The sequence below is a fragment of the Callospermophilus lateralis genome, chromosome 13, assembly GCF_048772815.1.
Source record: "Callospermophilus lateralis isolate mCalLat2 chromosome 13, mCalLat2.hap1, whole genome shotgun sequence".
In the NCBI taxonomy this organism is placed as follows: Eukaryota; Metazoa; Chordata; class Mammalia; order Rodentia; family Sciuridae; genus Callospermophilus; species Callospermophilus lateralis.
Window position 1 is genome coordinate 80,482,670 of NC_135317.1, and position 25,499 is coordinate 80,508,168.

Consider the following 25,499-nt stretch of genomic DNA (forward strand, 5'->3'; position numbering starts at 1 on the left):
TTGCTTGAAAAGAAAAATTTGGAGGGGCTGGGGTTGTAGCTCGGCAGTAGGGAGCTCGCCTCGCACGGGCAAGACCCTGGGTTTGATCCTCAGCACCACATAAAAATAAAATAAATGAAACAAAGGTATTGTATCCAACTACACCTAAAAAAAAAATAAATATTTAATTAAAAAAAAAGAAAATTTTGGTGCCCTGAAAATCTGGAGTTATTTCTGTCTAATCTTCTCATTTTATGATTGGAAAAATGGGGGCCTTCCCCAGGCAGGTTTCAATGAAGCCAAAGTGGACTAACAGCAGTCTAGGAGTCGGGGCGGCAGTGGTGGGGGACACTGCTCACGTACAGGGTCAGCACCCCTGGCTTCCCCAGGCAGCCCTCAGACTCAAGCTTGAGCTGTCAACCTCCTGGCACAGGCAGACATTCAGCTCCCGGCTCCCTGCTTCCTGATGCCCCGGGAGGCATCGCAGCCAGGACTGAGGAGAAGCATGAACATGGATGGTGCTCAGAGGCCAGGAGCACCGAGATGTGGGGAGTGGATCCAGCTGCACCCCATGAGCTTGGTGGAGTGGCCCCAAGCTTGGGCACCCAGAGACAACCTCTGATGGGAGAGCATGGAGGAGGCACCTGTGTCTGAGGAAGGCAGCTTGGTCAGGGAAGGCCTTTCTGTGTACAAACTGCTACCTGGTACCAAGTGTTGGAGGGACACAAAGGTGGTCACAACACAGGCCTTGACCCAGGGCTACTGTTCACAGGGAGGAGCGTGGTTGGAATGTGCTGTGTCTTGGGTTTTATATATTGATTGGAAGCCACCCACATGGACAGTTAAGGACTGGGCATTTTACCATATGTAGAAGGCCTCTCAGTGGCTTTAGAAAAAGTCATCTGAAGGAGACAAACTCAGAAGGAGGGAAATCATGAATTGGGGCCACCAGACAGGTGCCTTCTTTACAAAGGCCCAGGAGAGAGGATGGCATTGAGAGATGGGTGTGGCTCCCTGGCCCAGCTGGGAGCCCTGGGAGTGATGAGATGGGTTTTCTGTCCAGAAACCAAGGCCGGCACACCCATCTGCGTGTGCGCATTTTACCAGAATCTGTCCTCAGCACAGGCCTCCTTAGTCGAGAGGCCACACCAAGACCTGCGCTCCAGCTTGGCAGGCTGGCTCACCGATGTCCCTTCCCATCCTCTGCCCCACCCTCAGGGAGGCTGGGAGAATTCCCGGAGCTACAGGAGCAGGATCTGTCTGATGACAGCTTCGGTTCCCTCTGGTGTCCTGGTGATCCATAGACTGACTCCCTCCTGAAGGGGGTCAGGGCCCAGGGCCACTCTGGGAAAGTTGGGGCAACCATGGGCCACTCTCAGAGAGGGGCCCTGGGGAGTGCTGCAGGAGCTGCGGCAGCCCCACAGGACAGGGTGTGAGCCTCCGCGGCTTGGGGAGGCAGGCTGGGAGCTGTGTCTCATCGCTTGGGAAGCTGGGTGCAAGCGCCGACAGCTCCCCTGACGCAGGCCAGTGGGGTGGGCAGGTGCTGCTGCCAGGGGAGCTGCAGATCTCACCCGGGGAGCCTCCCCAGGCAGGGGAGGGAAGTCCCGCAGTGTGTCCCATGTACCCAGTGCACTTTCCCTGGGGGTCCAGGCCCTGGTGGCCCCTGGGCCTGGCTTCCTGCTGGGGAAGGGGCAGCCCTTCCTGCCTCTGGAGTAGAAGGTTCCTGGGTGACACCTCCCTGGGCGAGGCCTGGCCTGGGGGAGGGATGGGTTCACTAGTGAAGCCCCCAGGAAATAGCCAAGCCACACCTGTTTTACCTGGAACAGGTAAGAGCTCCCCCACTCTGTCCTCCCTGAGCCAAATCCATCCTCTGCCCTCCCTAACCTCTCCTAACTGCTGAGATATAGCATGGCTGGCCCCTGCCAGCTGCCCACTGCTGAGCTGTCCTGGCCGTAGGAGACCAGCCTCCTGCAACTCTGGAAGGGAATGGAGTGGCCCAAGGGGGGGGGGGTCCCCAGAGGACTCAGGGAGCTGGCAGTGCCTGTGATGCCACAGGATGAGCCACATGGACCAGCTCCCTGATGGCTAAAAAACCAAACGCACAACCTTGAGGAAGAAATCTGAAAATGGTCATCTCACCAAAACCAGGGAGCTGTCCGCCCCTCAAGTCTCAAGAAGCAGCAAGGCAAAAAAAAGGTGGGGTGGAGGGGTGGGGAGGGACACAACTGGTCCTCCAGGGGCCATCTCAGTGTGTGCAGCCCTCCCCACCTGTGGCAGCCCGGCCTCTGTCCAGCCCTGTCCCCACATCTCACATAATGCCCATGGCTCCCAGGTCAATACATACATTATTACAGCTTTGAGATTGTGAGTGGGCTGGACTGGCCAAGGTTGGCCCCAGAGATGAGACAGGACACTCAGTGCCAGTCAGAGTGTCCTGAAGGCCATCGTCCTGTGGATGGGGAACTGCTCCTTAGTGAGGATACAAGTTGGCCCCCTGAGCAGGGACCCAGCCCGAGGTGGGAAGAGCCTGTGCCTTGGCTTTGTCTCTTTAGCCCAGCATAAACCATGGCGGACTGGAGGACTGGCCCCTGGGTATGTGACCATTCCTGGAGCTGGGAAGAGGCGGCGAGGGGAGAGGGATAGAGCTGATTTTCCCAGATGAGGGGGATCCGTGCAGGGAGGAGAGTGCCACAGAGAACTGCTCAGCCCTGTGGGGAGGGGTCTGGGACACTGCTGGCCAGGGGAAGGGGAGGTTGGGGATGGTGAGCAGCACTCAGGGACTGAGGAGCCACCCCGAGCTGGAGGCAGTCCTCACAACAGCTATGTGCTGACAGCTTCCAGCCCAGCCGTTCTGTGGCCGTGACTACACCGACTGCTCGGAGAAGCTCTGCCCCCTCCCTTGGGGCCCCACCCTCGCCAAGCCTGTGCCCAGCCTGTGCCCAGCCTGTGCCCCACATCTCAGGCACCTCACCCAGGACACCACGTCCTAGCAGTGCGACAGAGCGGTCAGCAGCCATGGCCACACCCCTCCTGGACAGCACCGCCAGCTCCCCACCACCCTGGGCTGAGATGGGCAAGGAGGGAAAGGGCCTGGCGCCATCTTCCAGGGACAATAAAAACCCCTGGTTAGGCCTGGCCTCATCCCCTGTCTCCAGCCTTATCCACAGCCACTCTGTCCCTTGTTGGGACACTCTGAAGCCCTGTCCAGGTCATCTGAATGGAGGGCCTGAGGAACTCTGCCTTTCTCCCCAGTGTCCATCAGGGGTAGAGGAGGAAGTCTGGCATCCCGCCAGAGATCCAGGAGGGAAGGAAGAAGCAGGCAGGTGCTGCTGAGGAGAGGCGAGAGGGCCAGACAGGCCCCCGCGCAGCAGGAACAGGAAGATGGCACCCGGCTGCGTCTTGCTCAGGGCCCTGAGCTCATGCACGTGCCTTTCAGGACACCTGGATCACCTGACCAACCAAGCTGCTGCCCTCCACTCTGAAGCCCACCTCTGTAACACCCAGAGCCTAAGCCCCAACCTCCAGAGACCCCAGGCTGAGAGTCTTCTCAGAGGCCTCTGGGAGGCAGCAAGGGGAGAGGCTGTGGAAGGAGACACCCCTCACTCGGAGCCAGAATCAGGATTCCTGGGGCCAGCAGGCAGTTCACTCCAGAGCTCACAGAGAGAGAGGAAGGGACAACCTGCTAGTACTGTAGCTTCAGCCATCCTCTCACCTGGTGGCTTGCTCCCAGGCTGTCCTCCTTTCGCCTTCTACTACCTGGAGCATCAGGCAGGGTCTTCTCTAGCTCTGCTGCAAAGCCTATGGCGCCACCTGGTGGTGTGTCTTGGCATGCAGGCTGGTAGACACCAAGGACTTAGAGAAAGGGACCCAGCCCTTCCTGCAGGTTCCAGCTCTGCCCACCTCCTCCACCTCTGTGCCCTTTCTAGGGCTCCTGGACTCAGCTGGTTCCAGGATCTAGTCACCTGCCACATGCTGCTCCTCAGTGATGTTAGAGAGCCAAGCCATACTGGTCTCCACCTGGGGAGACTTAGAAATAACATCAGTGTCATGATATGGAGCAACTGAATTCCCATAACACTCCGGGGGCTTCAGAGTGAAAGGCAGTTGCGGGTCCCTGGGAGGCCCACTATTTTTATCTCCATTTTACAAAGGAGGAACTGGGCCCAGGGATATTCCTAACTTGCCTGAGGCTATCCAACCAGTAAATGACAGCACCAGGATTGCCCCATGCATTCACCGCTCCCTTCAAAACCCTTCTTGAACTCCCTATGAGTCTCCAGCTTCTTTCTGATGAGCAGAAGGTCCCTCCTGTCTTGGACTCTTCTGCCCTGGAACACTCTCCCTGCCCTCCTGGCCTTGGTCCAGACTTCTGGGCCCCTCGGCCATGCAGCCCCATAGCACCCAGCACCTCAGGTGGAGCATGGAGTTGTCTGCCTGTGAAGTCAGTCACTGGGCCTCGCTAGGTGGAGACCCCCTCTGTAACTGCACCCCTGGGGTCAGGTACTGCCCAGAGCATGCAACAGATTCAAAATTCTTAAGAACATCTGCAAATGCCCTAATGTGATCGTCACCACCTAGTGCCGTTTCCTGCACGTTGAGGCCCTTGACCCATTCTTGCTTCCACCCACTCTCCTGCTCCCTGTACCTCCTCCTGTCATCTACAGAAGGAGCTGTGCCTCCTTGCCTCACAAAGGTTGTGGGGAAGCTGCCGCAGTGGGGACTTCAAACTGGACTCCAGCCTGCCTTGGTGGCCACCAGAATTCCATGGTCACCATGTAGCACCCAGCCCGTGCTGCCCTCTCCTCCCCAGGGCAAGAGGGCCCCTTGTAAAATTCTGGGGGGAGGAGGCCCAGTCCCAGCCCAACCAGAGAGGAAGCAAAGAACAAGCAGTGGGGGGGGGGGGGCTCTCATGCACAGAGAAATAAATCAAGGTACAGACGGTGGGCCTGGGGTGTTGCCAAAGTCTCTCAGAGCAGAGGTTGGGGGCCAGGTGTCCTGGCCTGGGGTTTTTACACTGTCCGTGGTTCTGGTGCAGGAGGGGTCTCCATGGAAATGAGCCCCATGTCCATTTCCTGACGAGGTTAAGTTCTCTGAGATCTGAGGGTGCTGGCTGGGGGAGGCAGGGGTAGGGCAAAGGGCAAATTGGGAGGATTGACATTCTCTTCCCCTTGGATTCCATTCTTGGAGGCCAACCTCCTGCTCCCCTGGGGGATTTAGAGCTCCAGCAACTTGGTGGTAAAGCCTCTTGTTGCTACTAATAGGAACAGCCTGATACTAATAGTCTCCAGGGTTCTAACAGCAACAAGTGCATTTGTTCATGGAGCCCAAGAACCCTAAAGCACAGACCGGCCCTCAACCGTCTCCCTGCCTGGTTTCTACACCCTCCCAGGGCCCTCTCCTATCTGAGCCCAGAGGCTGCAGGGGCTGCTGGAAGAGGTCTCCAGGTGGCGGCCTGCGCTCCGCTCCAGGAGGCCCTGTGGGGTGTGCTGCGCCCGCTGCTCCTTGGCCAGCTCCTGGGCCTGCAGCTGCCACAGCAGAGACCCAGGGCCAGAGGCACATCAGCACAGGGTTCTGCGGCTGGACTCGCCAACGGTCACTTCCTCATCCATCTTAGGTGGGATGTCAGTCTGGACAGTGGGGACCCCTGGTTGGGAGTCTGGACCCCCCCCAAGTGCCTTTTCTGGCACTACTTGTCCCTCTTTCCTAGTCTGCCTGTGGTCACCACACTCATTCCCAGACACCAAACCCTTCCCATTGGGATGCCCCATGTGGACATGTAGTCTACCTGGTGGGAATCCGGGGAGCCCAGAAAAGTCTTCTCTCTGCTCTCTAGAAACATCGCTTAAAGGAGGAAGTGGCACCTGAGTAGATCCTTAGAAGACAGATTAGAGTGGATCCCCCTAAGCTGAGTGAGGAACCCCACTGATGCTTTTCCCTCAGGGTGGGGGGAGGAGGGGGATGGGAGACTACACTCTGCCTGGTGCATTCTCCCGTGGTCACTGTGAACAGGGCTCAAGGCTCCTGTCCTTGCACCCATATCCGCTCCTCAGTCTTTCCAAGGGCCCAGCACGGGTCTGATACATTTGGACACAGATTTGGAGAATGACCCAGCTGTAATGGACCTGCTTGGCCATGGCAGGAGCCCCTAGGACACAAATCATGCTGTGTTCTTAGTACCCAGATGGTATCTGGCACGTAGTAAGTGCTCCATAACTACAGGTGAGGGAACTGATAGATTAATGAGGATAGCACTTGGGAAACACCCACAAGGGTAAAAGCAAGCCAGACCATGATGTCTCCAGCGATGCTCCCGGGCTCCTCCCAGGGTCCACTGCCATGGGCGGCCATCAGTAGGACGATGCAGGAGACTCAGAGGGGAGGTGGTCATAACATTACTAGGCCTCACTCTTGCTCCGAGTGTGTTCATCTGCATTACCCAGGGAAGCAGGCAGGACAGGAATGTCATCCCACTTAAGGAAGGTCCAAAACCAAGGATGGTTAAGTGAGGTGCCCAAGATCCCCCAGCAGGGTTGATCTGACCTCAGTGCAGTCAGTCTATTTGACCCTTGCTCTCACCAGATGTTCTCCAGCTGCTGCACCCTGGGGCCACCTCTCATCAGCTCTTCCACACTGTCCACCTTTCCCAGATCCCACCGGTTCCTGTCCAGCAGTCACCGTGAAGCCTGAGATCCGGCCTGGCCAGCCTGTGTCTTCTCCACCCCTCCAGTACACTGAGTGGCAAGCCCAACCTTCGCTCTAGGCACTCTCCTGGCCTCACATACTCCTCTCTCCAGGGGCTGGAGCATCCCCTGGGTCTCCTGGTGGCTGGTGGTCAGGGAGCCTGAGGCTTGGCTTCTGTATGCCCTTGGATGAGCAGAACACCCAGGTCAGTCTCTCCCAGGCAGCTTTGATCAGCACCTTCTTGGCCAACCCTGTGAATTCTCCAAGCTTCAGCCCCAGCTAAGCCTGCATCATGAGAAGCTCAGCCAGCTCCTGCTCCAGGATCTCCCAGCCATGACTCTGAACTCAACAAAGCAGGGGGTCACTTTTCTATATAAGAAATGTTCCTTATCATCACTGCCTTACTAATCATTAATGGTTAAAACCCACATAACATTTTCCTACCAGCACCCAGGGAGTCACTGTTATGCACTTTTAATTCCCCCAACTTTGAAAAAGAGCACTGTTTCTTGCCAATTTTACTAACAAGGAAGTCAAGTCTCTGAAGGTGAAGGGCCTTGCCTAACTTCACACAGCTGCTGAATGTATCGAGACACCAGCCTGCTTCTAATGCCTGTAGTTTAATTACTACTCCATTTGTTACTTACTAAATTTTTGAGATTCGAGAATCTGTTGTTTGTTCTTTTTCAAAGCATCAATATATTTCATTTTACTTTTTCATCCTATGTTTGCCCTGGGAATAGAACAATCAACAAAAAAGACACACACACACACAAAATGTCCTTGTGGAACTTGGATTTCTATTGGATAAAACAAATACAGGGTGAAGTGCACAATAAATACGTCAGATAGTGATCGATGCTTTGGAGAAAGATAAGCCAAAGAAAATGGACAGAGATTTTGCAGCAAGGAAGGAGCTGCCATTTTAGATCAGGTGGGAGTGAGCCATGCAGGTGTCCAGAGGAAGACTACTACAGGCAGGGGACAACAAGGAGTCCAGTGTGACTGGAAGAAAGAGAGCCAAGACCAGTAGCTGCCTCTTGTTTTTCAGTTTTTAAAAGTCATTTGCTGGGCTGGGATTGTAGCTTATCAGTAGAGCGCTCCCCTAGCATGGGGTGGGACCCGGATTCGATCCTCAGCACCACATAGAAATAAAGGCATTGTGTTGGAAAAAAAAAGTCATTTGCTATATTATTCAGAATAGTTTAACTGCTTAACCACCTCCAAATCTCAGGAGGGTAATACAATTAAGGTTTATTTCTCATATCATTGTTCAGAGTATGTTATCATAGAGGAACTTTCGAGTTTCTTTTAGCAATTATTTCCACCATACTCTGAATTACAAAGGATTCTTTCTAGATGATCAATGAAGGAGGGAGGAGAGAGAGATGGTGGATGTTTGCACAGGAAGTGTTAGTGTCTGACCCAGAAATTATTCATATTACTTCTCATTCTTTTAGCCAGAACTGAGTCACATGATCATACCTGAGTGTGGGAGACTGGAAAACTGTCTCCAACACAGACCTTAGCTCATCAATACCGCACTTTTGCTTTTCTTTTTCAGAGTAAGCATATAAAACTATAAATCTACATTTGGTTTTTGCTGGATTCTAAATTTTTTTCATAGTTTTTAAAATTATCGTTCAGCTCTAAATATTTTCTTCTTTTCCATTGGGGTTCCTTCTTTGACTGATTGCTTAAAGCTGTGTTTCAAAGTTTCCAGACATATGTACTTTTTTCAATATAGCTTTCATTATTGATTCCCAACCCAGTTGCATTGTGGCCAGACAGTGTGATCTACATGACACTAATCATTTGAAAAATTTCAGGCTACCTTTATGAACTAGTATCTGGCAATTTTCATAAATGTTTCATGTGTGCTTCAAAAGCCTCCAATTATTGGCAAAGTGGTCTATGTGTATCCATTAGCTCAAGTTCATTAATTTTGTAATTCACAACTTTTTATATCCTTAGTACTTTTTTGCCTACTTGATAAATTAGTTACTGAGAAGAGAATGGTACAATACCATGGAGTTTATTTTTTACTTTCTTTTACCCAGAGAATTTGACTTACACCTTACACTCATTGTTATTACTGATGTATTTCTATTTTTTCATACTAGTTCTTGGCATTTCTGCCCCTCCTCCTCCTCCTCCCTTTCCTTCTTGTCCTCTCTGGAGATACTGAAGTTATTCCTTAGCTATTTCTTATTACTCTGACAAATAATGATATACCACCATTATGGGAGAAAATGCAAATTTTAGTAAAGGACATTTTGAAACACTTGAGACAATAATTAGAAAGAAAATCAGTAAGGACCTAGAAAACCAAATAACACTATTAACCAACTTGACCTAATTGGTCAGAAAACACCCCCCCCCCCAACAGCAGCATACACATTATTTTCAAGTGCACAGAGAACACTAAATAAGAAGGACCATGTTTGGGGCCATGAAACATATTTTCTCTTTTAAAGGATTAAAATCATAAAAATATTTTCTCTAACCACAACAGAATTCAAGCTAGAAATCAATAATAAATACTAGGAAATCCCACCTGCTTTGAAATTTAGCAATATACCCTTACATAATTTATGGGTAAAAGAAGAAATAATAAGACAAATTGGAAAATGTCTTGAACCGAATGGAAATTAAGGCCCAATGTGCAAAAATATGGGATGAAGTTAAAACAGCACTTAAAGGAGAAATCCTTGTATTAGAAGGGAAGTAAAAATCTATAATTTAATGATCTAAGATTTGACCTTAGCAAACTAGGAAGGGGAAAGAGCAAATTAAACCCCAAAGTTAGCAGAAGGAAGAAAATGGTAAAACCAAGAGTAGAAACCAATGAAATTGAAAATAGAAAAACAATAGAGAAAAAGGATGAAATCAAAAGGTGGTCCTTGTAAAAGATTGATAAAATTGATAAATGAATTGATTAAGCATAAAAGAGAGAAGACATAAGTTTTACCAATCTGAAGGATGAAAGAGGCAATATCTTGGAGAGCCTATAGAACAGTAAATAGATTGATTATAAGGGAATGTTATGACAACTTTATGCCAATAAATTCAACAGTTTAGGTGAAATGGACAAATTCTTTGAAAGTCATAAATTACCAAATGTCATTCAAAAAGACGCTGATAACTTGGACAGCCTCATATAGCTATTGAAAAAATTGACTTACACTTGGTGGCCAAATCCCTCCCACAAAGAAAACTCCAAGCCCTCTGGTTTTCTTTGGTAATTTCTACCAAATATTTAAGGAAGATAGAACATCAATTGTATACAATCTTTTCCAGAAAATAGAAAAACCTTGTAAGGTTTTTCAAAGCAAACAAGAAAGGTCTGGTGCTGTCCTCACCCCCTGTCCTGTGATTTTTGTTCCTTTCTTCCAAGGAACTGGGGGCGGGGGGCGGGTGCAAAGGGAAACTGGAAAGCAGAGACCAGGATCCAAAAACAGGGAGTGAAGAGCAGATTGTGTTCCTGCTCTCCAGGATTCTCGCCAGCCCAGACTGTTTCTGTCTCTGGGGAGGGACAGGCACATGGCAGTCCTAGGCAACCAGTTCCGTGGTCCCCTTACGTATACCCCCCAAGGCAGGGCTCTAGGCCTGCTGCTTGGAGGATGTTTGAGGGTGGAAGCATGTGGGAGGCATGGGCCGGGAGGAAGGGAGGCTCTGCTACACAGAGCCTCTAACCTTTCTGGGCTTTTCTGCCCTTGCTATTAACTGCGTAGGCCTGTACTGCAGGAGAGCCTAACTCTGTCCTTGTTCTTCCCTTGAGCCAGAGCCCATGCAGTCTCCCAGTAGGAGCCTGGTATACACAAACCTTTGCTTTGGAATCTTTCCTACAACACACAAAACTCAAGTTGATTTGCAAAAATTTCTTAGATGTTTTAATGAAGGAAAGTACAGAAGGTGTCCCCCTGTGCCCCAACACATGGCCTTGATGCCCTTATTCTCACCCAGGACCTCTGACTTCTCTTCCTCTTTCCTCCCTGTTGTCACAGAGGCTCAGCTTCTCCCACCCTCCCTCCAAGGGGCCCAGACTGGGCAAACAAGGAGCACCCTGCAGGCGGGCTCTTTCCAGGTCTCCTGAAGTGGGGAAGAAAGAAATCCACGTGGGCAGGTCTGGGAGGTTTGCTGTCATCCTTTTCAGTGACTATTCTGGGGCCACCACTTGTACCCTTCTTTTTCTTCCCCAAGGACTCTCTGTCTTGCTGGGCAAGTATCCCCAGAAGCCCTCTCACTCCTGAGTCTCAAGGCATGGACTCCATCCTTCGGGATCAGCTCCCCAGGCCGGCGTGGGTGTCAGAAGTGAAGCTTCAGAGTTCTGTCATCCATCCCGTGGCTGGGGGGCCGGGCAGGGCCATCCCAGAGTAGGGCGAGGCTAGGAGCTGGTTTCTGCAAGACACAGGACATTCCAGCTGGTCTACAAGGGGCAGCTGACCCTCCCACACCTATCCATGGTGAAGGCAATACAGTTTAGCTCTGAGGGCTCTGCCACAGTGGGCCCAGGTTCAAATCCACGGCCACCACATGCTCTCAGAGCTTGGGTAAAGTCCTTCTCTAGCCCTCTGGGCAACTCTAACCACCACCAAATACCTTCTTCTTTCTGGAACTATGTGTATCTACGAGCTGGGGCGTTTGAGGGTAGCACCTAAGTGGCTCTGAACAGATGCCATGAGAAATGCTCTGACCCGGGGCTGAAGGGTCATTTTTGCACAAAGGTCAATTCTGAATAACTAAAAATGTTTAGGATTTATTATTTATTTTTTCTATTCAAAATACAATATATTTTCAGTACCACTGGGGGGAAATGTTTTCTTATCAATAAATACTATTTGCTTTCCTGGAGATTACAGTGAGAGAGTCAATATGGCCCTGTTGGCACTAAATATCCCTATCTGGACATATTTATGAGTGGTCACAGAGAAGAAGCCTCTATCTCTCATCTAGAAGCATGCGGAAGGCCACCCTGGGATGCTCAGGTGGGCAGCATGTAGCCACTGAAGTTAAGAGTTGCTCATCTCGCCCAAATGAGCAAGTCAAGGCCATGGAGGGCCCATGGTGGCAAGTTAAACAGACAGTTCACACAGAGCCAGGTAGAGAAGTCTGTCTCCTGACCCCCAGCCAAGACACTCTAGAGGGGACAATCCTGGCAGGCTCCCTGAAGGCAGGCGGGTGGCTGTTCCTCTGGCTCTCTTCCTGCTCCCTTGCCAGTGTGGCCCATTGCCAGGACAGCCACCCTTACCTGTGACGATGAGGGTGGCAGTGCTGACAGCCTGGCCCAGCGGGTTCTCAGCCACAGCCTTGTACTTGCCACTGTCCTTAGGGGAGACGCTGGGGATGACCAGGGAGCACACGCCCAGCATATCAGTGCTGTATGCTGTGGGGTGTCCTTCCAGACTCTGATCATTCTTGAACCAGGTGACATGAGGCCGGGGTGAGCCCTGCACTGCACAGGTCATGCGACACTCGCATCCTGGAGGCAGCAGGTGGGTCCGCAGGCCCACCAGGAACCGGGGCTTCTGGCTCAGGTCTGGTTCCCGGTAGCTGGGAGCCCTCACTGTGAATCTGCCTGCATGGAAACCAGGGCGACAGGGAGGAGGGTCAGAAAGCGAGAAGACCTGTCTGGGCCAAGTCTACAGAAAGTTCACGGTGCTGACGCCCATTGCCTAACACACATTCACTGCGGACAGATTAGAACCCAGAATCCAAAGGATAAGAGTCAGAACCAATCATGATCTCTCTACCCACATATATATAAATGACTGCAGCTAATATTTTGGTGTAGAAACTTCTAGATATTTTTGCATTTTATAGAAATTAAATCACCCATCTGATTTTATAATCTGCTTTTTCTAGTGACCTCTTTTAAGGTCCACATCTATTTGATTGTAACATACACTTTGTTTTCAGAAACATGTTAACTTCTAAGTTTATGGCTAAATTTATAGCCCTCATCTCTCATCTAGAAGCATGCAGGAGGCCATTCTGGGATGCTCAGGTGGGCAGCATGTAGCCACTGAAGTCAAGAGTTGTTCGTCTCACCCAAATGGGCAAGTCAAGTCCAAGGAGGGCCCGTGTTGACAAGTTAAACGACAGTTCACACAGAGCCAGGTAGAGAAGTCTGTTTCCTGATCCCTAGCCAAGACACTCTAGAGGGGACAGCCCTGGTGGGCTCCCTGAAGGCCCAGCAGGGCTTCTGTTGTGGTCTCCCCAATATGCAGTCCACCCAAACTCCCACAGGCCAACTCGTTCTCCCTGCAGAGAGGACCCACCCCGAGTCAGAACTCAAGGAACATCAGTAGAGGAGGGGTCAGGCAGGACTGGGAAGACCAAGCCATGGCTCTGGTTCTGGCTGGACCCAGGGTCCAGTTCAGTTGGACAGGCTCCCCGCCATCTCTGCCATAGCTGCCACTCTGCCCCACCCTGCACATCCCACTACCCTAGAATAGGTGGCCTAAGCACAGAGCATAGTCAGCTACATTCTCCCCCTCCAGGGGACCCTCACCTCGCTGCCTGGGGAGGCACCAGGGTTCACTGGTGTCTGAGGGTCTGCTGGTCCCCAGCTCATTCTTGGCCACTACTCGGAAGTGGTACTCAATGCCAGGAAGGACGCCCAGGAGGGTGAAGTGGTTGGTGTGGATGCGGTCAGCCACCTCGCGCCAGGAGCCGTGTGACGAGGAGCGCATCAGCACTGTGTAGTGCAGAGGGGGACCCTGGACCTCGTCTGGAGAGGGCTCCCACTGGACTGTCACTGTCCTGGGCACATTCTCCTGCAGGCGGATGGGCCCAGGAGCCTGTGGGCATGCTGCAGGAGACAGGGTAGAGGGAGCATGCGCTGCAGGGGACCCAGCAGGGCTTCTGGTATGGTCCCCTCCAGAGCCCCTGAGTCTTCTGGGGGTTGCAATCTTGGAAGGCAGGTAACTGGAGGGCACTTGGTCAGGGGTGCACAGCTATCTGTAGAGGGTAGAAAACCTTTCCCAAAAGAATACGTTTTAATTCACTTGAGTTTTTAGGGAAAATGACATAGGACATGGCAGAGGTTTTCACAAAATCAAGGTACAGACTCCCTCCATTCGTCTGTTTCATCTTGTGTGAATATCCAGGGACTTCTCCAGGACAAGGGACTGCCTGGGAGTCACTTCAGGGGAGGGCAACCTTTATCCTGTACAAGGGACCCAGACACTTCTTTCCATGGGATCTTTCCAGTGCTGTAATGGTGGTGACCACCGTTGCTCATGGGCTCCAAACCAAGACTAACTGGGGTCTAGGGAGGGGATGTGGCTGAATTGTCCCTAAGGTCCGGAGTCAGAAGAATAATTAAAGCCCATAAGGGACCCTCCCCCTGCCCTTCTTCCTGTCTTCAAGCATGGAGGAAAAGAAGACAGTGTGCCACCTTGCACACACAGGCCAGTAGAATGGCTGAGACCTGTGCCCAGGCAGGGGAAACCTCCGTGCCTCGGTGAGTGGCCCAGCCAGTGCTTGGAGCCCAGAGTCATGCCGCCTCACCTGCCACCCTGATGAGGAAGTCGTAGGCAGCCTCCTTCCCCTGAAGGTTCCTCAGCACCACAGTGTAGCGACCACTGTCTGAGAGGCCAGCTGTAGGAATCAGAAGCTGGGTAAGGCCATCCTTGGTGGTGGTCACACTTCTTTTGGACAAAGTCAAGCCATCCTTCAGCCAGGTCACCTCAGGCATGGGGCCAGCCTGGAGGAAAATGAGAGGAAGGAAGGGTTGAGAAGTGGGAGCTTTGTTGGTGGTGTGGAAATGGAGCTATTCAGGCTGGGCCTAGAGTAGAGGTGGTGAGAAGAGCATTCTGGGAGGGGAAACGTCTACGCAAACTCAGAGGTGGGCAAGTGCCTGTTCAGAAGCAGGCCAGTAGAGAGGCGGTGATGAAGTGTGGGGCTGGCAGGTAGGGGTGGGGGAATAGGAAAGGAAGCTGGCCAGGTAGGCTAGGCAATACCCCCGCACCCCGCCCATGCAGACATCCGGGTCTTATTCTCTAAGCACTGAGCTGCTGCTCTAAGACGTTGAGCAAGAAAACATCACTGAATCTGGATTCACCTGGAGCTGGATGGGAGTGAGAAGGACCAGGCAGGGGGTGACTTGGGAATCCCTGTGATAGGGAGAGAATGCAGGAGGGCGATTATAGTGGTCTGGTCTAGAACTGAGGTGACCCTGACTGACTGGGGAGACCAGTCCAGCTGCTTGATGACCATACTGCCAACCGCCTGTGGGAACCTCAGTGCTGGGCACACTGGGGAAGCTAACAGTAACTGATTGTTAGCACCTGGACTAACAATCCAAGGACTCAAGGAGTTACCAATACTTGGAACGCACAGAGAGCAGGGCTGAGAATGTAGAGAACACTCAGTACATGTTTAACATGTCATCGCTGCCATTATCCTCCAGTGTCTAATAGCTAAAAACATGTCATTTAGATTAAGGCAGAGAAGCATTATGGCTCTGCCATTGCTGAGCCTCCCACACAGGTGATAATGATTTTGATAACAATAAATATGATAATAATAAAAGTAACACATATTGAACGCTGGCCATACACCAGGCTGTTCATGTGCTTTCAGGGGATTGATTCCTTCTGAAAACAACCCTTTCAGCTAGGTTATATTTATCTCCATTGAAAGAGGAGGAAGTTGAAACAGAGAGGTTAAGGTATTTGTCCAAAGTCAGTGATGACATTGGAATTTGAACCCAGGCTATCTGTGCTTTTAATCACTACGCTAGTGCTATGGTGTCCCTAGAGCTGGGAGGTGGGGGATCATCCTGAGACCCTCTGAATTCGCAGACGAAAGTGGTGAGGAAAAGTGAGAGCAATAATTTGGAGGTGCAGTACCAGAAGGTACCATTAGAGGGTTGTGTATACTGTACAGGGAGCAGAAAAGCCACCCAGCCACCAGGGATGTGCTATGCCACTAAAGAGGACCTCCTTCCTCCTTCCTCACCTGTGGCCTGACTTCACTGACTACAGACCCCCACCCCGCAAAACAACAACAACAACAACAACGAAGGCAAGAGAACCACAGAGCTCTCTGTCTCCCTCGGCCACTCTGGATTCCCTTCCTCACACCTTCTAGACCCACTCACTTCAAAGGAGACAGGCACACGAATGGTGTCCCCAACTCTGACCATCACTGAGTCCTTTGCATTGGAGTCCATGAGGAATTTGGGGCAGCCTGGAACACATAAAATGGCTCGTCACCTCCCTCCACGGTTTTACCCCAGCCCCTGGTCACCAACGCAGCAGAGCAGAAGGGGAGGCCAGGCCAGTCTAATTGCTGCTAAAATCCCATCCAGCTGAAAAACCTCAAAGGAGAGGCACTGGGCAGAAGAAAGTGGGGAGGGGAGTCCCAGGAGTGGTGGGGACATGCTGGAGGAGAGGGACAGGAGTTGGGGTAGGGAAGGCAGAGGGTTAGGGTTAGCCTGGAAGAAGGAAGTGACAAACAGTCCATCTTTTTGGTTCTGCAGGTGACATAACCACCAATCTAAGACAGGAGGTGACTTGCCTGGGGTCACACTGAGTTAGGAACAGAGCCAGGACAAGATTCTGAGATTTTGGACTCAGGTGCTACGTGCTTTCCTCCTTATTTTCACATGATGACTAGGGTCAGCTGGGCTGGCCCAGTGTCAACTTGGATCAAAGACAGGTCACCTGGTTCTAGTAACTGAGACCCAAAGGGAAAGACAGTCCGCCTTTTGGTAACGGGGTCTGGGGTATGCTCCACCCTGACCAGGAACTGCCTGAGCTGAGCGGCCCTTGTGCCTTGGAGTCACCTATTTCAAATCCTGGCTCTGCCTCATACCAAGGGTGAGACATTGGGAAAAGGACCTTGGATCTCAGTTTCCTTCTCTGTATGTTGGGCATAAAAATAATATCAACTTTGTAATGAGCTGCAATGAGAAACCATTTCCAACTAGGCCTGCCCAGCCCAGCACCTTGCACATGGGAAGTGTCAACACATGTTACTTTGTTAGGCTGGGGAAGGGGATCCTGGCTCAGCATGTACATGGTGGCTGCTTGGCAGCCCCTCTCAGGAAGGGCCTGCAGGGCTCAGTGTGGGAAAGAGGTGGTACTCACCAGTAACAGGCACGGTGTGCACTACGGTGTCCAGGGCAGTGGGCTGGCCGTGGCCCCCGTCGTTAACTGCTGTCACCCGCACAAAGTAGCCCTCTCGAGGCCGAAGCCCCTTGACTGTGAAGGAGGTCCCAGGCACAGTGCCCACGTGGCATGGGCTCCACTGGAGACTGTCTGAGCCACACAGCTCCACCACATATCCCTGAGCTTTGTCCCCATCCTGGGCATCTGGCCCCACCCAGCTCAGGGTGATGCTGGTGTGTGATGTGTCCGTGACTTGAAGATCCCGCACAGGCCCAGGGGGTCCTGGTCAAGCACAGTGGAAATATCAGAAATGGCATCAGCCTTTCTTGGTGGAGGTCACTCAGGTGGACATTGATTAGCCTTCCCATGGGAGACAGTTTCTTTCTCTTGGGGTCCTTTCACTTCGTGGCCCCTGAAGCACCTACCTGAACCAAACTTTGCCTCTGTCCAGTACCTAACCACCCTCGCTAATTCTTGAAAATGGGGACTTTAGTGGATGACCTCTTAGGATCCTTTATCCCTGAAGACTAGAACTCTGTGTCTTTTTTTCTGAACTGTAAGCGCTGAGTTAGAACTGCCTCTGGGCACGCCGAGCAGACACATCTGTTAAACAGAAACAACACCAGCGCTCCCTACCCCAGGAGGGGGCTGTCTGGAACTCATGAAAGGCAGGGTACATGTAGAAGGGCTTTGGAGAGAGCTGAATGTTGGACCCACCCTGGAGCTTAAAAATATGGGCAGCCCCAGAGATTCTGATTTGGGTGCAGCCTGAGCAACAGGGCAGGAAGAGCTCCCAGGTGTCTCTAAATAAATTCCCAGTAAAGTTTGGCAAGTGTTGGTCTAGGGCAGTGCTTTCTGTATACAAATCACCAGGGAATGTGGTTAAAAACACAGATCTGATTCAGTAGGTCGGAGGTGAGGCCTGAGCAAACTCTAATAAGTTCCCTGGTGATGCTGCCCAGACTTTGCTCAGTAGCAAGAATCTAAGAAACATAGGGCGGGGGGTGTAGCTCAGTGGTAGAGCACTGGTCCAGCATGTGTGAGGCCCTGGGTACAATCCCAGCAACCCCCCTCAAAAAAATCTAGGGAATGTAGTCACCCTTGTGACTACTACCCCAACACTGCCTATCCTATCTGCTATCTCCATTTTCATCACTGACTATAGAGTAGTCAAGAGAGATTTTCCTTGCCAAGAAAAGGTGCACAGCCAGTTCTCCTCCCTCATCCCTCTATTCCACACTTTGCCTTCCTAGGACTGAAATTTAGATGCCCCTTTGAACAATTAAATTTATAAAATATTTTATTCCCAGTGTATTCATTCAAATAGACTGCTGCCTGGCCAACTTGGGGACTGACCTGCCCAGAAGCCAGAGAGCAATGACATGGTCAGGAAGGAGTCTTCTAATTCTGATTGATTTCAATTTAAGGCCCCTAAGATATGCCTCACCCCAGTGGCCTTTTAACCCGAATCTTCCAGCCCTCCTGGCCACTTTCTCCTACCTGTGACCTCCTGTCCTGTCCCACTGGGCTTCAGAACCATCCCATGCTCACCACCCATCCCACCACCACCCCTTGGGTTGATGTCCTACTCACTCATGGGGTCTCGGGCAAAGACAGCATCAGATGGGGGCCCAGGCTCTCCAAGGCCTGAGGGGGCCACTGCTGTGACCCGGAACTCATACTGAGAGCCCTGCCGCACATCTTCCACAGTGCACTTCCTCTCTGTGAAGAGACACCCTACATTAATCCCACACTGGGGGACCAGGAGATGAACAGACATCTTGGTGCTTCCAAGTTCAAAGGAGAACAAGGCTGGGACCTAATACTTCCCTTCTCTGGCCATCCACATGTGACTCAGTTCTCTCCAAGGTGAAAAGAGGCTGGGGTCCCAAATCCCTATCTGGTTCTGCCACCAATTTGCTGAAGTGCCTTAATCTCTCCAGATTGTGCTATCTTACAGAGCTGTTCATTTAAATAAAGTTGAATCAGTAGTAGAGTTGGGAGGGTGGTGCCCTCCCTTCATCTCCGTCTTTCTGGAGGTGGAGTTATAAGGCCCTGAGAGGGTTCTTCTCCTAAGTAGCTCAGCCACAACTAGTAGCTCAGCCACAACTAGAACCAGTCTCCTGACTGTCTGCTCTGGTCCCTTCTTTCCTCCACAATCCTGGCTTCCACAGCATGCAAAACACAGAAATGCAAAGGGTCATGGGATACCTTAGCATCTGCCCAACGCTTTGGCTTTTTCAAGTTCTTTCTGATCTCAGAAAGCAGCTGGTTCTTAGGAATCTACTTAATGAGGCAGAACCATGAGGATTGTTCTCTCTACTTGTGGATGAGGAAATAGATCTAGAGAACAGGGCTACCCAAAGACAAGGTCAGAAGTAGAGGGCCCAGGACTCATACCTTCATTTCTGACTCCAACCCAGGACTTCTGTAAACCAGTGTTCCTCAACCTCAGCACTGTTGATGTTTCTTGCCAGATAATTCTTTGGTTTTGTTGGGAGTAGGGGAGCTCTTGTGTATTGTAGGATAGTCAGCAGAACCCTGGCTCCTTCATATCAGGTACCGGTATCATCTACTCCCCACCCAGTTGTGACAATCAAAAATGGCTCCACATATTGCCAATGTCCCCTCGAGACAAAATCATCCCGGATGAGACCTATTCTATTAAACCAATTTGGACTGGCAATGCTCCTAGGCCAAGAGGAGGTCTAAGCAACTTTGAGAAGCATCCCTCAGGCCTGCTCACCAGACATGGGCTGATCGTTCACTGCTGTCCAGGTGTTGCTCCCCTTCTTGCGCTTCTCAACCAGGTAACCCAGGATGTGGGCACTGCCAGGGCCCCGAGGTGCCGTCCATGTGAGAGTGATGCCCTGGCTGGAGGCTGACAGAATGGCCGGGGTGGAAGGGGGCCCTGGGATTGCTGGGAGCAAAGAAGGTGAAGGTCAGCCAGAGGCTGAGGCAAGGTGCCAGCTCATGAGGAGATTCTGGGGTAGAAGGCACGGGACATCTGGCACCCTACTCTCTCCTGGGACTGTAGGGATTGGCTAGGCTGCTCTGGGACACTTTCAGATTCAGGCATGATAGGTTCAGAATCTTTCAGCCTTAAGTCCCCTGTTAGGATATCCCAAACTAGGAGGATATGATAGAGAAAGATGCTGGCCTCTCCTCGGGCCCTGAGAGAGCAGGCTGTGTGCCAGTCCCTTCACTCCCACAGACACCATCAATCTTATTTCCTGTCCTAGTTGCCAGATCCCAAATCAAGCTGAGGCAAGGAGTCTCCATTGGGCTTTAGAAGGACTTCAAGGCCCCAGGCAGAAGCCAGTGGCCTTTAGCTGCAGGGGCAGACCTGCTTGCCCTCTGGCCCAATGTGGATCTAAGAGTGTTCCAACTACCAGCCCCAGCCCTTTCTCTCACCGTCAGGAGCCACCAACACCTCCTCAGACTCCAGGGCCTCCCCAGCCCCCTCCGAGGTCACAGCTCGCACACGGAAAGTGTACTTCCTGCCCTGCTCCACGCCAGCATCGGTGAAGGTAGTGCTGTCAGTGGGGGGCTCGCCCACCTTCAGCCAAGTGCTCCTGCCAGCCTGTCGCCTCTCCACCACGTAGTGCTCCACGGCCCGGCCCCCATCATCCTTCGGGGGCCGCCAGCAGAGGCAGACACCAGCCCTGTGGCCATCCTGCACCTCCAAGGGGCCCTGTGGGGGCTGAGGCTTGTCTGAGGATCCACAGAGAGGAGCAGGAGGAGAAAGGGGTCAGAGAAGTTGGAAAAAAGCTGTGTTGGCCTTCCCTCAACAGTGGGCAAGCCTGCAATGGGGTGGACTTGGACAGAGAGCCTTGGACATTACCCAGAGGTTCACAGGTTTCCTGAGACAGACAGATGTCCCTGGTCTCTACTTCCCCAACACACTCACACACACACACACACACACACACACACACACACACACGTACCATGGAATGCTTTAACCCATACCAGCCCCATTGGGTGGGTGCATGGGGCCAGCTCAGCCTCCTGGACACAGCAGTCCTATGTTGCTGGCACCACTGAAGCTGGGGGCCTCAATCTCACTCCAGCAACTTCCCTAGCACCCTGTGCTTTGGGGCTCGTGGGAGAATAACCCATCGTCCCAGCAGGAGCCCGGGCCTTGTTCATCCAAACTGCATCTTCCTGCTCAGTATAGGGAGCAGACAGAGGACAGACAGGGGTGGCTTTGGATGCAAAACAGCATGCAAAAAAGGATCAGAGCCCGCAGAGACCGCACCCCAGACCTGCCCCTATTGTCAGGGAGAACCTGGAATCCCCGGGACCCTCAGGCCTCGGATGGGGCAAAGGCTGGGGTTGGCACCTATGACTTGCAGGGTGAGCTCAGCCTGCACAGAGCCTCCCTTGCTCCTTAGCATCACGCTGTACTGGCCACCGTCCTTCCTGCTCGCGCTGGGAAGGCACAGTCGTGTGTAGCCATCCCCCAAGGCCACCTGGGCTCCCCTGCGGCTGCTGCCCACCACCTCGGCCCCGTCCTTCCTCCAGGTGGCCTGAACAGGGAAGTGGCTCTGGAAGGGGATCTTCATTGTCACTGGCTTCCCAGCCTTGACCACCAGTGGCTCTCTCAGTTTCTGTGTCACATCTGGAGCAATTACAGGGGGATCTGGAGGAAAAACAGGACAAGGGAGTCAAAGAAGACAGGCACCAGGTCCCTGGGAACACTGAAAGAAGAATCCAGAAGGGAGATTGGGCTAAGAGTAAGGAACCCCACACCCCACCTCATGAGGACATATAAGGGAAATGGACTTTAAAGCAGGAGGGACCAGGGTTAGACCTCACCAAGGACCTCACCAAGGACTTCCTAGCAAGGAAGGAGATAAGACACTGGAAGGGGAAGACCTTGGGTTGGTTTTATAAGTCATCTTCTCAGACTGAAAAGCTGAAGACTGGCTACAAAAAAATTAAGGGGTTTCAAAGTAAAGCTTATCTACTTTTGCAGAGACTGCCAGACAGGTAAGGACAGGGCTGGACCTCACCCTGGACGGTCAGGGTGGCCTCGCTCTGCTGGTTGCCGGCCACAAAGGTGTACCTCCCAGCCTGGGTGCCCTGCACGCAGTCGATGAGGAGTCTGTGCACCAGGCCATCTTGCTCAAAGACGACCCCATCCTGGGCGGTGAGCTGGAGACAAGGGCCAAAGCAAGAGACAGTCACTCCCATGCGCACCTGGCTCCTCCGGCGCCCTCTGCTGGTGCAGTTGCTATGGGATCTGATAGCTTTGTGCCTGCACAGGCACTCCTTGCTTGGTACCTCATTTAACTGTGACAACAACCTTATCAGATAGGTAGTATTAGCAGGGCTCAGTGGCACATGCCTGGGAGGCTGAGGCAAGAAAATCACAAGTTTGAGTTGAGTCTTAGCAAGTTAGCAAGGCCCTAAACAACTTAGTTGCTAAATTGTCTCAAAAATTAAAAGGGCTGGGGATGTGGCTCAGTGGTAACATCCCTTCTGTGTTAAATCTCCAGTACAAAAAAAAAAAAAAAAGGTAGTATTGTTAGTTCCATCTTATAGGCAAGGAACTTGTCCAAAGTCACATAACTGGAGATCTGGAATCAGATCTCCCAGATGCCATGTGCTCTGAACCCCTATGCTATCTCCTCTTGACATGAGAGCTATGAGGGAGCACAGAGGAGCTGCAAGACTGACGAAAGAGGCCCCTAGTTGGGATGGGAAGGTGCATTTGTATGAAGCCTTGGAGGGTGGGTGGACCTTGGCAGATGCAGGTGAAGAGAAGACATTGGGGGAGGTGGAAGAACAAGGGGTATGCCACGGGATTGGCTGGCACCACATTCATTTATGATTTTTTTTATTTTAAACACACCAAGTTGCTGGCTATTTAAGCTTCTCTCAAGGTGGGTACATAAGTAACATTAAGAGTAATAAACAATTTTTTTAGCCAACCTTCTATCCTCTATTCCTCTGCTTTGTCCCTGCCCCCACCCCCACAGGCACCCACATTGGTTGGTTAAAAAGAAAGTGTGAGGGGACAATACCTTGACTCCATCCTTAAACCAGGCACCAGGTCCCAGGTCCCTGGTGAGGGTACAGGAAAGCGTGGCGGCCTTCCCCTGCTGCACCTCTGTGTCAGCCAAGCCCTGAGAGAAGTAGCCCCTGGGGCCTGGAGATATACAAAGGAGTCCTCAAGGCCCAGCCTCCCAGGTCATAGCCTGCGCTGCACCCTGGGGATGGCCACCACGGTCCTGCCCACTGGGATCCCCCAGTGTCAGCACAAACAAGCCTCCACTTTTCTCAGCAGGACCTAGGCTGGTAGAGGGGCCCCTGAGTCACACAGATAGGAAGTTCCCAGGGTCTTCTGGGGGAAGGGGGATCTCTGGCCTGCTTCACAACTCTGGTATTTCGGTCATAGGATTTTAGGACCAGGTACCCAGGGGGCCTCTGAATCTCACACAGCCTGGAATCAGTCTACACAAAGAGGAGGTAGTTGTTTACTGAATTTGCAAGAGGCTCCTGAAAATGGGGGTGCTGGCACGGATGGGAATGGCCCAGGCATCCCAGTGTTCAGGACACTTCTCCTTTGCTGCACCCCACCCCAAATAGCCCAGCCAGGAATACCTACCTCGGGCCGCCGGGGAGAAACTGCGAGCGCTGGGCTTGTATCCAGACCTGGAACTCTGCATGGCACTCTGCCCCTCATCAAGGATGTCCAACCTGCAGTCTTTGGCACTTTTCCTGCTGCCAAGATGTCTGGGGGTGCCCTGGCTCACATCTCCACTCTGAGTCTCCCCCAGGTGCTCTCCATTATCACTGCCAGGTAGCTGCCTCCGGCCTCTGGACTCCTCTGTGCCCCCTCTCTTCGCTGCCTCAACCCCAGACTGTGCCTGATACCTGCTCCAATGGGGACCTGGCCTCCTGCCCGACCTGCCAGACTCTCCTGCCTCCCATTCTTCATACTCCTTTAGGGTCCTGGAACTTTGGGCTTTGTCATTCTCAGTCTCCAAAAACCCCTGCTCCCCAAGAGACCCCTTTCCTCCTCCTTGTCCTTGCCCTAATTTAGAGCCTGGGCCCTGGATCCTCCCTGATCTACCTCCAGAGCCTTTTCTGCCAAAGGAATCGTCTAAACCATTCCTGGATCCCTGCAGTCTGGATTCTCCAGGTTTGGGGGCAAGACCATCCTCCCACTCTGTGGAATTCCCTGTGCCTAGGCCACCTGAATCCTCTGTACCACCAGACCTGCCTCTTCTAGAGCTTGAACCTTTGTTTTCCGGGGACCGTGGGCCTTGACGTCCACCAGCAGCCCCATAGCCTGGTGCATGTTCCCTGCCTCTAGAGTCCCCTGGCCCCTCATGGGTTCCCCTGAAAGTGGAATCTTTCTCCTGCCCAGAACCATGGGCCACAGAGCCTGGGACGCGGTTGCCAGCATGTGTGCTGCTTTGGCCAAACTCCTGATCTTGCCAGGCTGGGCTACCAGAACCTGCTCCCATCCTTCTGCCTCCTGGTAGTGAGTCCCTCCCTCCCTGGGGTGCCTCTCCCCATGGGCCAGCCACTCTGCCCTTGTCCATGGTCCCTGACCCTACTTTCCTTAAGTCCTGTTCATGTCCAGACTCCAGAGCAGCTGTCCCTGCCCAGGTCTCACCTTCTACTGCCTTCCTACCATCAAGAAACCTAAAAGCCCCCAAATCCCCTGCTTGGCCTGGAGACTCACCCTCCCCGCTAGGAGCTACTCTGTCCCTAGGAGACCCTGGAATCCCAGAACCATCTTGCCACTCTCCAACACTTGACTTTCCTTTGGAACAAACAGCCCCCAAGGCTGCAGGAATCCCTGAGGTTCCATAGCCCCCAAGACTGGTCTTGGAGTCCCTTCCATCTGAAAGAGTCTGTGGCACTTCCTGTGACCCCAGCATCCCTGGACTCCTGGGGCTGTCCCTGTGAGCAGCATCATCTGCAGTCCCCAGTATTCTAGCTATCCCAGGACCTGCACCATGTGCAAGCCCCATTCCACTGCCCTTTTCTGGACCATCATAGGAGCCTGTGCCACCTTCTAATGCTACCCCGTATCCTGCCCCCTCCCCCATAGCTTTGTGGTCTCTGGGTCCTGCATCGTGTCTCATTCCCATCAGTGAGCCTGGTGTTCCAAACTTCCCAGAACCTTCTCCATAGTGCATCTTGCCCTCAGGTCCCATTGTCCCAGATCCTTCTGAGCCTCCTCTAAAACCAACCTCATCCCCTGACCCCATTCTTCCAGCTCCCCTTATACCATCCCTAAAACCTGCCTCACTCCATGGCAAAGCATCCCCAGAATATTCCAAATCACCCCTACAACCTGCCTTGCTCCCTGCCCCCATGTCCCCAGGACCTCCAATACCACCTCTGTAACCTGCCTCACCCCCTGAACCCATATTCCCAGGACCTCCAATACCATCCCTATAACCTGCTTTACCCTCTGACCCTATGTCCCCAGGACCTCCAATACCACCCCTATAACCTGCTTTACCCTCTGACCCTATGTCCCCAGGACCTACAATACCACCCCTATAACCTGCTTTACCCTCTGACCCTATGTCCTCAGGACCTCCAATACCACCCCTATAACCTGCTTTACCCTCTGACCCTATGTCCCCAGGACCTCCAATACTACCCCTATAACCTGCTTTACCCTCTGACCCTATGTCCCCAGGACCTCCAATACCACCCCTATAACCTGCCTCACTCCCTGACCCC

At 52.4% G+C, this 25,499-nt stretch overlaps 1 protein-coding gene across 1 annotated transcript in view; it reads right to left on the reverse strand.

Moving 5' to 3' along the window:
- Nucleotides 1–10,526: 10,526 nt before the first annotated feature.
- Igfn1 (immunoglobulin like and fibronectin type III domain containing 1) overlaps nt 10,527–25,499 on the reverse strand; it is a 32,494-nt gene continuing 17,521 nt past the window's right edge. The window contains exons 13-25 of the mRNA XM_076873037.1: nt 23,398–23,515; nt 22,814–22,938; nt 21,800–21,941; nt 21,127–21,426; nt 20,196–20,495; nt 19,528–19,701; nt 18,375–18,503; nt 16,761–17,063; nt 15,770–15,858; nt 14,176–14,371; nt 13,175–13,474; nt 11,912–12,238; nt 10,527–11,061 (exon numbers count right to left, since the gene is read on the reverse strand). Coding sequence (XP_076729152.1) covers nt 11,048–11,061; nt 11,912–12,238; nt 13,175–13,474; nt 14,176–14,371; nt 15,770–15,858; nt 16,761–17,063; nt 18,375–18,503; nt 19,528–19,701; nt 20,196–20,495; nt 21,127–21,426; nt 21,800–21,941; nt 22,814–22,938; nt 23,398–23,515 — 2,517 coding nt within the window. The 3' untranslated portion in view covers nt 10,527–11,047. The remainder of the gene's footprint in view (nt 11,062–11,911; nt 12,239–13,174; nt 13,475–14,175; nt 14,372–15,769; nt 15,859–16,760; nt 17,064–18,374; nt 18,504–19,527; nt 19,702–20,195; nt 20,496–21,126; nt 21,427–21,799; nt 21,942–22,813; nt 22,939–23,397; nt 23,516–25,499) is intronic.